The 16,652-nt window shown below is 40.5% G+C and overlaps 1 protein-coding gene across 2 annotated transcripts; it reads right to left on the reverse strand.

Annotated features, from left to right (window-relative positions):
• Positions 1-447: 447 nt before the first annotated feature.
• On the reverse strand, positions 448-2,687 carry LOC115675428 (dof zinc finger protein DOF1.8-like). 2 transcript variants are annotated; one of them, XM_030598070.2, is made up of 2 exons: positions 2,515-2,687; positions 448-1,949 (listed from the first exon to the last, which is right to left on the reverse strand). In XM_030598070.2, the coding sequence occupies exons 1-2, from the start codon at positions 2,536-2,538 to the stop codon at positions 1,059-1,061; spliced, it is 915 nt and encodes a 304-aa protein (XP_030453930.1). In that variant the 5' UTR covers positions 2,539-2,687; the 3' UTR covers positions 448-1,058. The 2 variants fall into 2 exon arrangements, with proteins under 2 accessions (XP_030453930.1, XP_056174506.1); XM_056318531.1 differs by lacking the exon at positions 2,515-2,687 and adding an exon at positions 2,305-2,486.
• Positions 2,688-16,652: the final 13,965 nt, after the last annotated feature.

Raw genomic sequence — 16,652 nt, forward strand, 5'->3', positions numbered from 1 at the left:
AATTACTCGATAATTTGTCAGAAACTCTTAAAAAGAAATGATTTTACATCATATTGTTCTTGCTTATTCTTTAGCTGCCACTTCTGGAATTCATGTGGAAGGACCACCGGTGGACAGACCTTCAGATCTACTCAGATTGTACTCAATGAATGGAGGAGGAGAGAAACTATTCCAAGACTAATATTGCAGACACTAAAAAACTTTAATTACAATATGATTTTCTAGACTCCTATTAGGTGATGGAATATGTTTCATTAATCTAAATGCTGCAGTGTAAACCGGTTCGTGTATTTCGACCAAAAAAAAAAAAAAACCAGTTCGTGTATCCTTAACGAGTAAACATTAATCTTCTGATTAGTCGGATGCAATCAATACAAGCTCAAAGAAAAGGAAAAGAAAAAAACATCTACATAGGATCAGATAATGGAATATGGTGCTCAGTAGAAATATTAGGAACTATATAATTCATTGAACTAATTGCGCAATTACAGCAAAACATGTCTAAATTTAACCCAAAGCCAAACATCAAACATACATAAAACTCGGGTTACTTTTTACTCTCACTCACTCTCTCTCTCTCTCTCTCTCTAGTGGGGTGTGGAAGATGAAGGATGAAATGATGGGCAAAATTCATGCCCTCACTCCCTCAAATGCCCTAAAAAATGGGCTTTGATCAACTCACCTTTTTGAATCTGTATCGCCCTTCGATTCAGTCATACATGCACAGGGAAGCTTTTTGATCTTGAAGCTGAACCCTACACACTAAAGGAAAGCTTCAATTCCCTCCAACAATCTTCATCAGGCCAAGAAGATGATGAAGAGGGCTAATAATGAATAGAGATAGAGAGAGAAAGGAACCCACTTGATAAACCTATGATCTGTTAGTTTCCAAGAAAAATCAACAAGTCATCATAAAATGCACCCACCACCACCACCACCACCGCCAGCAGAGAGAAACTGATGATATTAAGTAAATTAACACCCAAGAAGAACAACTAGAAACCCATTATTTTTCCTTTTTTTTTTTTTAACTGTTTCTTTAATCTGAAACTAATTCTTTACCACGATCCTCCACCCAACATCCCACTCCAGTACCCATTGGAGTCTCCTTGCTCTCCTCTATTCTGCTCAATATCACTTGTGCTTGAGACTGGCTTCAAATCTTCAAAGGGAAACAAGAGCCTCCCTCCATTAGCGCCACCCTCTTGCACGCTCGGGAGGCTCCTATAAGCCCCGCTCCCAAGGCCATCTAGAGTGAAATTGAGGGTTGGCTTGAAGTCCGGCAGTGCGAATAGCCCAGGCGCATAGACGGAGCCTGGATCGGGGACCGGCATAGACATGAACGAACTGAAACTACCTCTTGATGTAATCCCTGAGAGCAGCTCCAGAGCCGAGAGCTGCTGTGTTGCCGCCGGAGCACCAGCAGAGCTAGAGTTGGCAGAGATTTGGTGGTTCTTGCTGGCTTCAAGGCTTGGCACTTGGACTAGTTCAGAGATGGACTTGAAATCATGATGGTGAGGGTTTGGGAAGGCCAGGTTCAGATCTTGGCCTTCGTGGAGTGGCACTTTGTTGTTAGGGTTTGTTGCAGGTGTGCTGATCAGATCAGGCAGCTTCTTGGATGAAGAATTGAAAGACGAGGAAGCAGATGATGCTGAAGATGATGATCTCTTGTTCTTCCTTGAGCCACCACCCACAGGGATGTTCCTGAGGGACCCACCGTCAGTCCAGTACCTCCTGCAGGTCTTGCAGAAGTACCTGGGCTGGGTGAGGCTGTAGTTGTTGTAGTAGCAGAACTTGGTGTTGGTGGAGTTGCATCTTGGGCAGTTCAGGGCTTGTTCCTTCTGTGGCCTTGGCTTCCTCTCCAAAGCCGAAGATGACGATGGCTTTGGGGTCGTTGTTGCTGTGCATGTGCTTGTGACTATTTCTTCTATTGGTTTCACCACAATCTCCTAAAGAAGAAAGGCCCAAAAATTAGAAAACGAAAGAGGCATCAAGAAACCGTAGCATCATGAGGAGATGAAGATCAAAACACAAGGGAAGATCAACCCTGAAAATCTGAGAAAGAAAACAGGAAGAAGGTGAACACAAACAAACAAAACGAGACCAAGTAACAAAGCAAAAACAGCCCACTTTTCACTTTTTCAAAGTTGGCATCCAGAAAATAAAGATGCAGCGTCTCTGTCTCTCTCCCTCCCTCCCTCTCTCTCTCTTCTTTTTTCTTGGTGACCATAATTGAAAAGGAGAAGGGAAAGTGGAAAACACTATCAATAACAGGTATGACCGAATTCAAAAGAGAGTTCAGACCTTGCACTTAGCTATTATATGAGCTGAGAGAGGAGGAAAAGAAAAGAAGCGATCGTCTTTCATCTTCAAAGAACAGCATCACTTTACCCTTTATTAGCAGCCAAATCATCAAGAGGGAAAAGAAAAGAAAAGAGAGAGAGAGAGAGAGGGGGAGGGGAAGGAGATGATGCAGATCAAGTGAGAGAAGAGGGATGGAGGGATCTATCTTACCTGTGGCCACTGAGCGGTGTCCATGGATGGAAGCTCTTGATTAAAAGGGATGGCAAAGATATAAGTTGGCTTTTGGAGGAGAGAGAGAGAGAGAGAGAGAGAGAGAGAGAGAGAGATGAGCTGCTTTAGCTGAAGCTGGTTATGAAAGCAGGAAAAGGAATGTTTGAGAGTGTCTGGACGTCCTATGAATGTGTTATTTTGTTCTCTGAGAGAGAGAGAGAGAGAGAGAGAGAGAGAGAGAGAGAGAGAGATTCCGGGAATGTTTGTCTCAGTGATTTTTTTAATTATTTATTATTCCGTGTCCCGAATTATATTATCTCCCTAATAATAATGATTTTATCAACGACTACCCAAAAAACACTAGTTAACACATGCTTAATAACAGGAAATGTTCTAGTTCCAAAGCATTTATTGTGCATATCACAAGTATAGTGAACGCATTAAAAATTCTTAAATCCCCGTTTTTAATAACTTAACTAATATTCGAGAGGCACTTCCTAACAAAATCCTTAAAATAATTTCGATAGTCCTAAATAATCTCACCATGCGAACGATTGTGAATACATCCCTAAAAAGCCAGTGAAATCGAAAATTGGGATATCACGATACAAATGATAATTTTTATAATGACGGAGTAAAAAGTTATCTCTTGAAACAACGTTAGACTAATCAATTGAAATAATCATAAACGGTCGCTCTATATTTCGAAAATAAACACTTCTTACCAATTTAACGCCGCATTCGAATGTAAATCATTAATCTTATCCATGGTGTTCAAAGTAAGATTGTAGTAACAATGGATCTTATTAATTTATGGTTTTGTGTGTATGGTCTTGAACTTAGTGGGTTGTTCTACGATAATGGTTATGCATATCCTATCGGCATCGCCTCCCCTTTATGCGATAAAGAAAGACTAAGGTGACTCCAAGTCTCTTCTCATCTTGCTTATGAGAAAACGGAGGAAAAAGCCAGGGACGCATTTCGATCTTGAAAGAATAAAATCTACTAGCATCTTCACGATCTATTTCTAATTTGAAAGCCCTAACACCATGCTGTCGCTTACGTAATATTAATAGAACTCAATTTGTGTAGTCGCATGATTAGACAGGTAAACCTACACATATCGTCCCGGACTACATTGATGAGACATGGGCCTTATATTTCGAATAGTTCTTACTTGCTTAGCTCGATTGATTCGATACGTAAGGTGTCTTGTGAAGACCATTCGCATGGTTTCAAGCATTAAATTGCCTGTGTTTGGACTCCCATCAAAACCAATAGTTGTAGTTCTGTGTTTTTTTCCACCATTACAGAGAGCGAAAATGAAGTGAATAGGATTAAAGGCCAGATGTAAGCAGAGGCCACTGATAACCTCAAAGTGGGGGAATAAAACTGCTTATAATCGTGTCCACAGAGTCGCCATCATTGCTAACTTCAGGGTTGAGTGATTATAATTCGGCAGAACTATGCTGATGCTGCACTAAACTCCTATCACCATGCCTCATGGCTTGCTGCTTCGGAATCGCACGCCCGCCCGCCCGCCCCAGCTGCCGCCGCCGCCGCCGTGGTGCTCTCTCTCTCTCTCTCTCTCTCGTCTCTCTCCCCTGTCACCCACCTCAAGGCTTCTCCTCTTCAATTCGCTCAACGGAGCTCTTCAGGCTCAGGCGAGAGAGAGAGAGAGAGGGACAGAGAGGGAAACGAGCTGAGACACAGCAGTAGTGGCAGATGGGTGGTGGCAAAGAAGTCAAAAAAGAGAAGTCAGGGGGGCAAACATAGTACGGAGAACATCTCAGTCATTATGCTTCATATGAGTCAATCCGTCCTTTTGCCAATATAATAAATTTAAGGCATAGATTTATACCTACCTACCTACCCTCTCTATCCTACAAATTCTTGGAAATTTCTAAGCATATAGCCCGATATTATTAATGAAAAGATCTTCTTTCGACAAACGGGATGGTGATCGTGATAAAAGTATGAATTTCGATATATCTAATTTCATCGTCTCAAATCTACTTATAAACGGAGTTTCTTTTCGTTGGTGGTGTCTCTTATATTAAAAAAAGTTTTGAATTCAGGAGATGCTAATCCAAAATAAAGAAGGTAGCCCCAAAAATCTCAGTCCCTCTTCTTTCTTGCTTTATCTTTGTTTCAACACGAAAGACAATCCTAGGGCAGATCACCCAATGCTAACGAACTATTTATGGAACAACATGAGACCTACGGAATTGCTTTTAATCAAAACATATTGTCGTATCCTTCACTCTCTTTCAACTTAATTCTCCATTTATTTTGCAGAAAATAAATTATTTAAAAAATATTTTCCTAAAAATAATAACTTGTATCGCTTATATAATTAGTCGATGAAAAATCTTTCATTAATGATAATAATTTATTTATAAATATTTTTGTAAATAATGAACATATTTTTCATTTTTCATTTTTTTGTAAGGAATACAAGCGATCATTTTAAAAACAAAATATTTTCCAAATAATTCATTTTCCATCAAACAAACGTCGTTTATTATTTGTCAACCGGGTTGACAATTGACTCACTTCTCTAAACAGTTGTTTTATGACTCTTGTCTTAAACACAAACCCTAATTCGTCGACTGGGCAGTCAACTCGATTTTTCTACCAGCCAATTTTGATCGTATGTTATTAGCAGAGGGATTTTATATAGCATTTCTCTTTTGCGTAAGTACGCAGCTTTCATGTTGTTATAGCGTCGTCCTCGTTGTTTTATATAGCATTTACTACCCAAAAAAAATCAACATCCTCGATTGTTTAATATAATTATTCGTGATTTAATGGAGAAAAAGTCGTGTTTTCTCTTTTTTATGTTAGATGAATTTATGAAACGATTAGGGACAATGTACCCGACTTTGGCCACCCCTGCAGCCTTGCTGATGGTGCTCGAATTGGAGATTTTTTGGCGCTACGACTTTTGTAAATCGAACACGTGGAAAATGTTAAGTGGAATTTGACCGCATCATTGCTCATCATTTCCCGTTTCGGTTGGGGATTTCTTCATCATTCAGCATGCAGCTGGATGTTCGAAAAGCAAAAGTTGCCAGTTGCGTCGAATTATAATTTAATAGTAGTATAATATCACCTTCGAAATAAAATTTAAAAAATAAAAAAAAATTCGGCTGGGCGAGAGCTCGTCGCCGCACTAGCCACCGGGCGAGGGCCTGCGAGCCCTCGCTCAGAGCTGGGCAAGGACTCGTTGCCCTTGCAGCGGCCTATGAGGGCCATGAGCTCTCCCTCAAATCTGGGCGAGGGCCGCGACCCTCGCCAGCTGCTAGCAGGGGCTTCACAGCCCTTGCACAGTGGCCGGCGGGGGTCGCTTGGCCTCAGCCGGTGGCTGGCAGCCCCTGCCGACATTAACAATATAAAAAAGTGAAGAAGGAAAAAGCTAAAAAAAATTATTAAAATATTATTAAAAATTATCCACGTCAGTATTGTTCGTGCCACGTAGAACGGCCGGCATTCACATCAACAATTTGCAATCAATTTTGGCCGGAAACGCGAAGATGTTTATGACTTAATTGACATAATTAAAAGGTTTAGAACTAAATTAGTAAAAATGTAATAAATTTAATACTTTGTGGACAATTTTCACGTGGAAATCACGTTACTAAAACAAACCCTAGACCCGAATTAACATCTATATGTGTGGTGGTGGGAATTCCAAAGTCGACGCTGTGATGGCAGCTATAGCAGTATGGTGGTGGTTTCGAAGTCGGGCCTGTGGTCTTGGGCGGTGGATGGCAAGGGTGGAATCTCTGATAGAGAGAGAGAGAGAGAGAGGAACAAGGGGAGATAGGACTTTCAGATTCTTTTGTTTGGATAAGCTTAAATCACATTTGTAAATGTCCCTAATTGTTTTGAAAATCTACAAATGACAGTAGGGACCGTAATTAATTGGTTATATTGTGGTTATTAGTTAAAATCATTTATAATTTGATGCTGATTATTAGGTAAGTCACGCCCCATTACATTAAATTTACTTAGAAAGGTTCGAGCCACGTCAACCCAATCCAGTCAAAAGTTTGGTTGGGTGCAATCTTTCCCACGCAAAAGTATTGCCCAAACCCACCCGTTTGCCTATTGATCCTGGACAAGCCAAGCGAGACTGACCACCCATTAATCACGTCCATCAAGAATGATATCGGACTCTATAATTCACTAATCAAAGCCGCTAATCGAGGCGACCTACTATTGACGAGCCCCTTTTGTTGTCTTAAGAACAATAATATGTCCCGATAATGCTGTTGTAACAACGTACATTCTATTGTTACATCGATGTAAAGTGTTGTGACATAACTCAAAGACTCCTTGATAGACGGCCGAAATATTTTTCCTTGCCACCTAACAGCTATCGTTCTAAAGAGATGTTAGAGAGAAGTGCTAGGGGTGAGCATGGTTCCAGGATAGAATCAAGAGTTGGAAAACCGGACCAGTTCCAAAGTATGCAAAGTAAGTTCCAAGTTCCAAAAATTGAGGAATCAGTTTTGACGAGTAGGTTGCAGGTCCACCTGAAATTTGGAACTTGGAACCTGAAATAAGTCTTTGCGTTTTTCTTGTTCAATGTCTTCGCGCAATTCTACGGTATTCCATAGCGTCCAATGATGAGTGCGTAATATGGAACCACTAATTTGAGCTTCCATTTTCGGCGATATATAAGACTGAGACTTTTACCTCGTTAATATTTCATATTTTTCCCGTGTTTAAGTATGAGTTGTGATTAGTGAATTATGGCAACAAATGATGGTCACTAAAGGGCAATTCTTCACTGCATTTGTTCAATTAAGAATACAGGTATAATCTACGTAGACTCTGAAACCAACCCCGAGACCTGTGACGGGGTAATCCCAGGTTCCAGAGTACGCATCGTAGGTTTCACGTTCGAAGAACCAGGGAACCGATTTCAACGGATAAGTCCCAAGTTCTGCTTAAGAGCCGGGCCCGACTCCGAAAACAGCTCGATCCTGAGCAGTACGGTATAGCCGCCACCACTCCTCCTCCTCGAAAGCCGCGAGTAGGCCAACCAAAACCCCCAATGGGAGAGTGTTGACTCCGGCGGCGAACGGGCGCCGCTGCGTGTGGGGAGGGGGCGGCTGATGATGCTGACGACCCCGCGGGGGCATTTATTCCACGCATGTTCACACCGCTACGCACGCTCGCACAGAGTCGCCCAATAACCCGGAAAGGATTTTAAATAAATAAAAAAAAAAGAGAGAAGGCGTGATGGGATTGGGAAGAGGATTGGGGGGCGGTGCGTGGGGCCCCCGGAGCATATGCGCGTGCTCCAGTGAATTCCTACCCAACCAAGGTAAATGGAATCTCATCATCTCCGCCGTCCGATCCGATCCTATCCGATCTCCCCGCCAGATTCCCACACCCCCCGGGCCCCCCCCCGTCCCTCCCTCCCCTTGCGGATGACGTCACGCGATCGGCCCCCCGCTCGCACGTGGACCGCATGTCGTTGTGCGCGCCACGTCGGCGGCGAACCGCCAGCTCCCATCGCTTTTCTTTTTCTTTTTCTTTTTTTGGTCATCTTTGCTCGATTTTAATTAGGGCAAAATAACGGGCGGCGTCCCTAAAATTTGTCGCGATGACGTCCCTTAAGAACCTCCGGTGCTTAGAGCATTCGTCCTTTCGTTCGTATGTGTCGCAAAATCTGTCGTCGTCTCGTACATTAAAATTCGAAAAAACTTGCCATCATAATATAATTGAGTCATGACTCTAAAACTTTCGCTTCGTGTACTTAAATTATAAAACTTGTCATGACCGTCTACTCTAGACATTTTCGTTAGCTTTGTTAGGTTTGAGAGTACCGAAAATTCATGTGGCCCCCTTTTTCTTTATTTATTAAAGGCCACGAAGGACTACAAAATACTAAAAGAAAAATCACGTGACATTCTTAATCATTTAATCAGACAAAGTTAATGGAATGACTCACGTGTGATGAAGTTGCAAATTTTATGACTTAAATACAAGGATTAAATCTTTTAGGATTCAAACGCGTTATTGTGCCAAATTTTAAGACTTGACCCGTAATTGTCCCGTATTATTATTTATCTCTTTTTTTTAAAGAAAAAGCTTGTTTTTTTTTTGTGAATTCCTTTTAAAAACCCCAAACTTTAGGTCAAGTCCCATATTTGCCCTGAACTTTTTTTTGTCTCAGAAAAAATCTCAAATTTTATGTCCAGTCCAAAATTTGCCATGAACTTTGTTTTGTCTCAGAAAAAATCCCGAACTTTAAGTTCAGTCCCAAATCTAGCCCAAATTATGTTTTGTGTAAAAAAAAATCAGCAAATTTCAATTTATTTTCAATAATATACCCCCATGATCCAGTCCCAACTTGACATGGCGCTTCCACGTCGATAACAAATCCACATCAGCAAAGTAATGGAGCAATAGGTATATACCGACGTTGCATTTCCACCTAGATAACAAATCCAACCCAATAAAAATTATTGAAAATTTGCCAAAATAAAACCGTTATAGGTTATGAAAATTAGGGACGATAACAAATCCACCCCAAAAAACGTTTTTTAATTTTAAAAAAAAACCCCAATTTTTAGGTTCATTCCAAATTTTCCTCGAACTTTTTTTTATTTAAAAAAAAGTCACATTACTCTGTTGATGTGGATTTGTTATCGACGTGGGAGTGTCACGTCAAATTAGGACTAGATCACGGGGGTATATTTTTGAAAATAAATTGAATTTTGGTGATTTTTTTTACACAACAAAATTTAGGGAAGATTTGGGACTGAACTTAAAGTTTGGAGTTTTTTCCGAGACAAAAAAAAGTTCAGGGCAGATTTGGGACTGGATCTAAAGTTTGAGATTTTTTCTGAGACAAAAAAAAGTTCGGGGCAGATTTGGAACTTAACCTAAAGTTGGGGGTTTTTTAGCGAATTAGGCCGTTTTTTTTTTACATAGACAAATTTGAAAACCATAAACTTACACAGCTGTCGCATGGGTCGAATAGCTTAATCATGAGAGAAAATATCAGGTGAGCTAGTCCTACTTACGACACTCCATTCAGCGCACGCCACACGTCCAAGTGGGCCTTGCTGGTTAGTTCTTTGTCTTCTTCATTGTTTCTTCCATTTTTTTTCCTTTTTTTCCTTTCATTTTTGTTTTTTACCTTTCTTTCCCTTTGGCGTATGGCCGGTACTCAGCTAAGGCCAGCGACCGGCCATAAGTAAGGGCCAGCGAGGGTCGCTGTCGCTCTCGTCGAATCTGGCGAGGGCTCGACCCTCATGACCTGGGCTAGGGTTGCCCTCACTGAATATGGTGGGGCTGCCCTCATCGGAATTGGCGAGGGTGAAGGCGAGGACGAAAAATCAATGATAGGAGTGACAACGGAGGGGAGCTGCTGGTGAAGAAGCGATCGGATAGCCAAGTAGTGTTGAAGGCGTCAGTGGAGTTGGTGGCGAAGTCGCAGTCAATGTGGAAGCAGATTTTGCCTATAGGAAGAACAAGAAAAATTAGCGAATAGGAGGAGGAGCAGGCGAGAGGGAGAGAGAGAGGATAAGAGAGATGTAGAGACAAAATCTGAAATGTGATCCTTACTTGGACACGTGACAAGCGTTAAGTAGAATATCTTACTGCTTACGTGACAAGACTGGCCCACTTAATATTTTCTCATGCACTTAATCATGAATTTTTGTTCCTTTATTCCCCGACAGACATGTTGTAATTGAACTTCTTACGCCAAATTATTTCCACCTTTTTACTGCGATAAGAAAAGGTCATCAATTGGGAAAAGCGGACTCCTTACTATTTACTTTTTGAAATATGACCCCAAGAGAACGAGTTAAATATGAAATAAATTTAGGATTTTTCGTGAGACGTAGTGTCACAATCATATTTTTACTCAGCCTGTCTCCTAATATTTTTGGATTGATCATAAAATCGGCACTCTATGTTTTGAAATTTTCTATTATAATACTATATATTGTATGTCCCCGAGATATTAAATTTATACCATCTTCAATAGATATTTTAAGGGATTTAGATTTTGTTGACACCTATTTTAATTTGCCCAAAATTAATTGCACAAAATTGAGGAGTTAATTTGTGGCCATATTATGATCAAACCCTAGTTTCGGATTGTGCAACTCTATCTTGTAGAGATATAAAATCCAAACCCTAGCACCATCAATCAAACCTCTCTCTCTCTCTCTCTCTCTCTCTCTCTCTCTCTTCAGGTGCTAGTGATCGAGGGTGGCCATCGGCGAGATCGAGGCCGCCATCGATCCCAAGCAAATCCTACCGAGATCTGCTAGGATCTGGCCACCATTCTATCAATGGCCAGGAGGTTGACATCGCCATTGACGGAGCTTGAACGCAGTGGCAACGGGGTTGAATTGGTAATGGCGAGCTAGAGAGAGAGAGAGAGAGAGAGAGAGAGAGAGAGAGAGAGAGAGAGAGAGAGAGAGAGAGATAGATGGCAGGGGGTGAGCTCTAGTCGTGTGGTTGTGCTCCCGGAGAGATGTTAGCAAGTCTCGTGAGGATTTCTTATGTGGGTAATATTCCCTTAAGCCTGTAATGTGTTACATGAATCCACCAACTACATAAAAGAAGAAGGGAGTTCACTTTAATCAGACACCAAGAAAAAAACAGAAGCCATAGATTGTGCATGAGGTCAATCAATGAAGTGTGTAAGACAGACAGAAAGAAAAAGAAAAAGAAAACAGAAGCTATAGATTGTGTAAGGAAAATCTGCCTTTTACTGACATGAACAACCCAATAGGCAATAGCCATGATATAAATTTCATGCAGAACTCACATCTCTTTTGTGGTCATACCATATAAACCCAATAATCGCAAGATGTAACTTCATCTACATAGTAGATCGGTTCTATCCGACAAAGATTAATCCAACACACACGTTAAGGTTGTTGTATCGACAAAAACAAAAGAACATGGGTGCGCTACTGCTGATGCCTCCTCCTTTTCGCGAGTCAAAACGGGCACGAGCCACTGTTCCTATCAAATCCCAGGTTCACACTACCAAATTCGAAAGCTTTACACCCACGAATTTCTCAGGAGAATCGAATTCTTATGCTCCGAACCACGTGTGGACGCAGTGTGAACGGGAGGTACGTGATGGCTGAGGTTTTCCACGGTCGCCCAATTGGAGCGCAGCAAAATCAAGCAAGGACCCCACGAAATCTCAGACGAAGTAGATGTCCACGAAGAAAAGAACCAAAGCAGCGCACACACACGGGGGACTCCTCCTGGTTTATCTTAAGTAGAAAGCAAAAGTCAGATTTGCACATATGGGAGGGACAAGAGGAGGGGTGGTGCTTGCCTGCTTTTTGGTCTTCTCAGCATCGGCCACGATTTCGTGTATTTTAGCGTTTTAGTTTAGCATCTATGTAAGGCGACTGGTTGCAATAATATTTAATAAAACATTTGAACGAAGAAAAGATGGATTAGGAGTTTGAAAAACATTAGATGTCGTGGGACCCGCGGGTGATTAGATTAAGGTAAGGTCGGCGCCTGGATCAAAAGGGGGACCACGTCGCACCCCCCCACTCGGTGGAGCAGCATGGGCCACCCCGAAGAAACTTCCGAGAATTTCATCGGGGAATCCTACCTTTTTCTTTTCTTTTCCCTTTTTTTTGGGCCTAAATTTTCGAGTTTTATATTCGACACTCTCGACAATTTGATTTTTTTTTTTTCGTGGGCATTTGGAAAACACGTCGATAAAAATTAGTGTCATCGGTACTAACAATTTAAGCGATTACAAAAATAAATTCCATCAAATCATTTATCAAGACTACGGAAAATGTTTTCCAAATTCTCGATTTGCCACGAGACAAACGGAGATTAATTAATGCATTATTCGGTTGTATACGCGGTCGATGTGTATTGCGTCGACATGATTTATTGGGTTGTCGCAAAAGTACTTCGCATGTGAGGCTGTGGTCATAATATATGAAATTTTTTAACTTCCGTAACTACATTCCTTCCTTTAATGGATAAAACATTCAATGATAAATTTCCCAGGGTAAAGAGTCACGTTGCATGGTTCTTTTCGATAATAATCTGATTTTTTAAAAATATATATGGTACTTTTGCTATCGCCATATCAATCAGAAAGAGAGAGGAGAACTCCAGGAAATGAGTTTTGCTTACGCAGAACTAACTATCTCAACCACGAAATTAAATAATCATCGCTTGTATAACCAGAAAAATCACTGTGTTAAGTCAACCGAGTGTAGCTAAATGACCCCTTTAGCTAGCTCCCCAAAATAACAAAAATAAAATAAAGTAAGTTGAAAAGAGAACTTGTTTATCGCTATAGGTAGGGTAATGCAGGATGCCCAAGAATCATGTGCTACGTTACGTGTGCATTGCAGGTTTTACTTCGCAGTTTGGGGACTCTCAATCAATGAATGTTCCACAAAAATTATAGCGATGATATCATAAATTTCATCAATCATCACAACGAAAAGAAATAAAGAAAGTCTTTCTTGGTACAATTTTGATTTTACATGATTTGAATCATTAATGTAATCTTTATATTTGCTTAGGAAAAAAAGTCTTGATTCCAAATATCGACAAAATCATTAATATATATTGCCAGGACATTACTGGACCAGAAAATATAAACCTGCTTTGATTTATATGAAACTGACATTTTGCAAAAATCATATGCGTGGAGACGTGTTACAACGTTCGATTTCCGACTTTAAGTTTAAGGTATACTTACTACAACTTTGTCTCAACTTCTTGTTAATTTTTATATCTATAGAAATTAATTGTTTGTATGAACTACGAATGTTGTCATACGGTACATGCAGAACATGCACTATTCTCTTAATGCAAGAAAAGGGTCGTCATAAAACACGAAGTCGCTCAATGGCCCAAATGTGTAACGAATATGGCGTATTCCAAAAATTGGGTTTTTCTCCTTTTCAACATAAAGAAATTTTTAGATTTAATGCGATTAATTTCGTCTTTGTTCGGCCATAGAGCTTTTTATGTTGTTATTCTTCTCGAATTAATTCCAGAAAGAAACATCTGTACAAATTGCGAAAGCAAACTACGACAATAGGAGGTGGCATGACGGGGCATCCCACGTATGTTCTTCAGACCAGTACCCTAAAGAGATCTCAATCCTTAACTTTTTGTACGTCCAACTCATTCTCCATGTTCATGCACATGTAAAAGGATGAACTAAATCCTAAGAAATGTTTTACATATAGATATTACACATTAGCAACACGCACAGCGTAGCGTCGTTTTTTCCACGTCCACGTAAAACTCTCTTGCCCTAAGCAAGTCTTCATTTTGACACAAACAACAAAATTGTTGGCCGACATCTTTATGTTTTTTAACATATATAGAGTGAGACATTAACCACGTAAAAGCACGGAAGCATCATGATGATGTTCCGCCTGAGAAACCATATACCTTCCTCGAACTTTTATCATGATATGGCCCAACCCTAGTGGGCCTGATTAGTGATTGCGTTAATTGCGGCCATGATTTCTCCCCGAGAAGGGAACACCTCAAAGAATTGAGAAGCTTTTTGGACCACAAATTTCAAAAGTGCCTTCAAGGGGTGTCTCTATCCACCCCTTTCATCACATGGGTATCCTAAGGAAAGCAAGCCCACGTACCACGCAGTGGCCACGGTTTTGTAAAAATTCGATGCGTAAATTGAAGTTTCCATTTCGTGCGCCACTGGAGGGACGAAAAAGAGGAGTTTTCACGCAAGCGGGGTGCGGAATGATGAAGTGCTACCGACTTCGACAATTGGAGGATCCAAAAAGCTAGGGTGGTCCAAAAAGGGGATTCGAGGATTTACGTACAGACCACGCCCCAACATCACAAGCAATCAATGACGATGTCCCATTCGCTTTTTGGTCATCGCCCTCCTAAAGTATAGTCCACAAATCACGCCTTTGAGACCAAAAATTAAGAAAAAAGAAAACACAAGGGTACTCTGGCCTGTGTTTCATGTCCTCCTTTTGCTAAAGTCGAAAGGAACTTTGAGCTGCGATGCATGTATACATGCTAACGTTGTTGTTGGGTATAAATTCTCGATAAGATGGTACTCGCAATCAAAGTAGGGTTTCAATTTTCACAAGGTGCGGTCGACGGATGTTCACTTCCCGTATGCGGTGTCGAGGTGCATTTCACGACAACATAGCAATAGCTATGGCTAATAGACCCAACATGCCAAAATGTTTCCTCTAACCAAGGTGTTAACGATTGCAATACCGCCACAAATATGATTAATGTCAGGATTAGGCACACAAACACAACGAAATAGAGAGTAAAAGCGAGAAAGAAAAATCGCGACATAAGGTTTATGTTAGTTCACCTTTACAATAGGGCTACATGTAGTGGAGGATTCCACGATAATTAGCATTTACAAAATCTCTATTACAATTTTCAATTACAAGAGAAAGAGTTTATATATACTCAATAGCTATTCATGAGCTCAAACTCAAACTATCAATAAATACGGGCCCAATTTATAATAGTCTTCTGGTGTCGTGGGGGTTGCCTCCTATGACCCCAGCCGAGGCAGTCGGAACTCCGCCCGCTCACCAGGGTGCAGGACCTCCGTGCCTTCCTATCGATGAAGAGTATGAAGCACACACTAATAATTAAGTCGTAGAAAAGGATTTGTTCGAAGTCCCTAAAAGTCGGAGCCATTTTTTCAACCCTAAGTTTTTTTTATTCATGTAAATCGCGAAACTTAACTTTCATGTCATTATTATACAACGGGCAACGTTCACAAACAAGCGTACAGGTGACCCGACCCGCTAAGAAATCCAACCAATTATTTTGTTTATGTTCTTTTACCTAACTAAGAGATTGCCATTTTCCAACGCCATGTGATACGCATGCTTTTTATTATAAAGATAGAAAACGGGAATGAACACGTACTTTAGGTCGGGTGCTTGTAGTGAAGTGATGTACATCTAATCCATCCATCATATTACCACACTGTATAGAGAAAAACCCTAAAAAATGACATGACAAAGAAAAAGCAGCTATGTTGCGTGCTCTCACAAGAGCCTCCGTGACCGGTCCATTTATTATATAGAGACAGCGGGCTCTGAGAATGCGTTCTTTATTTTAACTAGCCGGTGTCCGTACGCCCTGCGCCCCTAAGTTCCTCCTGTATTTTTGTCTTCTCCAAGGAGATAAAATACCTTTTAGTTGTTTTACATCATGGTGATCTCGAGTTCTGGATGAGGACCGAGGTGAAACTTTTTAAAGACATGCTCAGGTCCATACTATACGGAATTGGCATTACAAGACCCAAGATCTTCGTTCACTTGATTTAAAAAAGAAAAGAAAAAACCCCCTTTGAAGTAGGTAATGTTGGCTCATAAAATACATCTTAATCTCATAGACCGGGTAACAACTGAGGAAGTCTAAGCCTGGCTGGATGGTTGGCTTGTTCATGGAATATATCTGCTTTTCCGGAAACTAATTGTTTCTAGGTGAAGTGCGAGGACAAGTTGTCCATCAACGTGCTTACAGCAATTCCAAGTTTGCTAATACTTGGCGAACCTAATGTGGTAGACTGTTGCTACATATGCAAACAAGTGACCCATATTCAACAGTGAGTATAGCAGTTCGCCACAGTACTTGATATAAACGTTTTGTAAATTGATTTTAATATATCTAATACCATTTAAATGGTCAATGGGGGTGACTGACTTTCGCCTTCGCCATAAAGTTCCAAACGGTGAAGCTCAAATTGGGTAGATTTTCATATGTTAACACAACTTCATTTATTTTGATACAGAAACAAGTTATCGAAAATTAAAATATACAGAATAAGAAAATATATCGGACACCAAATTTATGTGGTTCAGTCTGTGTGACTTATGTTAACAGTACTTGATATAAAAGTTTTGTAAATTGATTTTAATATATCTAATACCATTTAAATGGTCAATGGGGGTGACTGACTTTCGCCTTCGCCATAAAGTTCCAAACGGTGAAGCTCAAATTGGGTAGATTTTCATATGTTAACACAACTTCATTTATTTTGATACAGAAACAAGTTATCGAAAATTAAAATATACAGAATAAGAAAATATATCGGACACCAAATTTATGTGGTTCAGTCTGTGTGA

The sequence above is a fragment of the Syzygium oleosum genome, unplaced genomic scaffold, assembly GCF_021117445.2.
Source record: "Syzygium oleosum isolate NSW1041296 unplaced genomic scaffold, Sole_v2.1 Sole_v2.15, whole genome shotgun sequence".
Classification (NCBI taxonomy): domain Eukaryota; kingdom Viridiplantae; phylum Streptophyta; class Magnoliopsida; order Myrtales; family Myrtaceae; genus Syzygium; species Syzygium oleosum.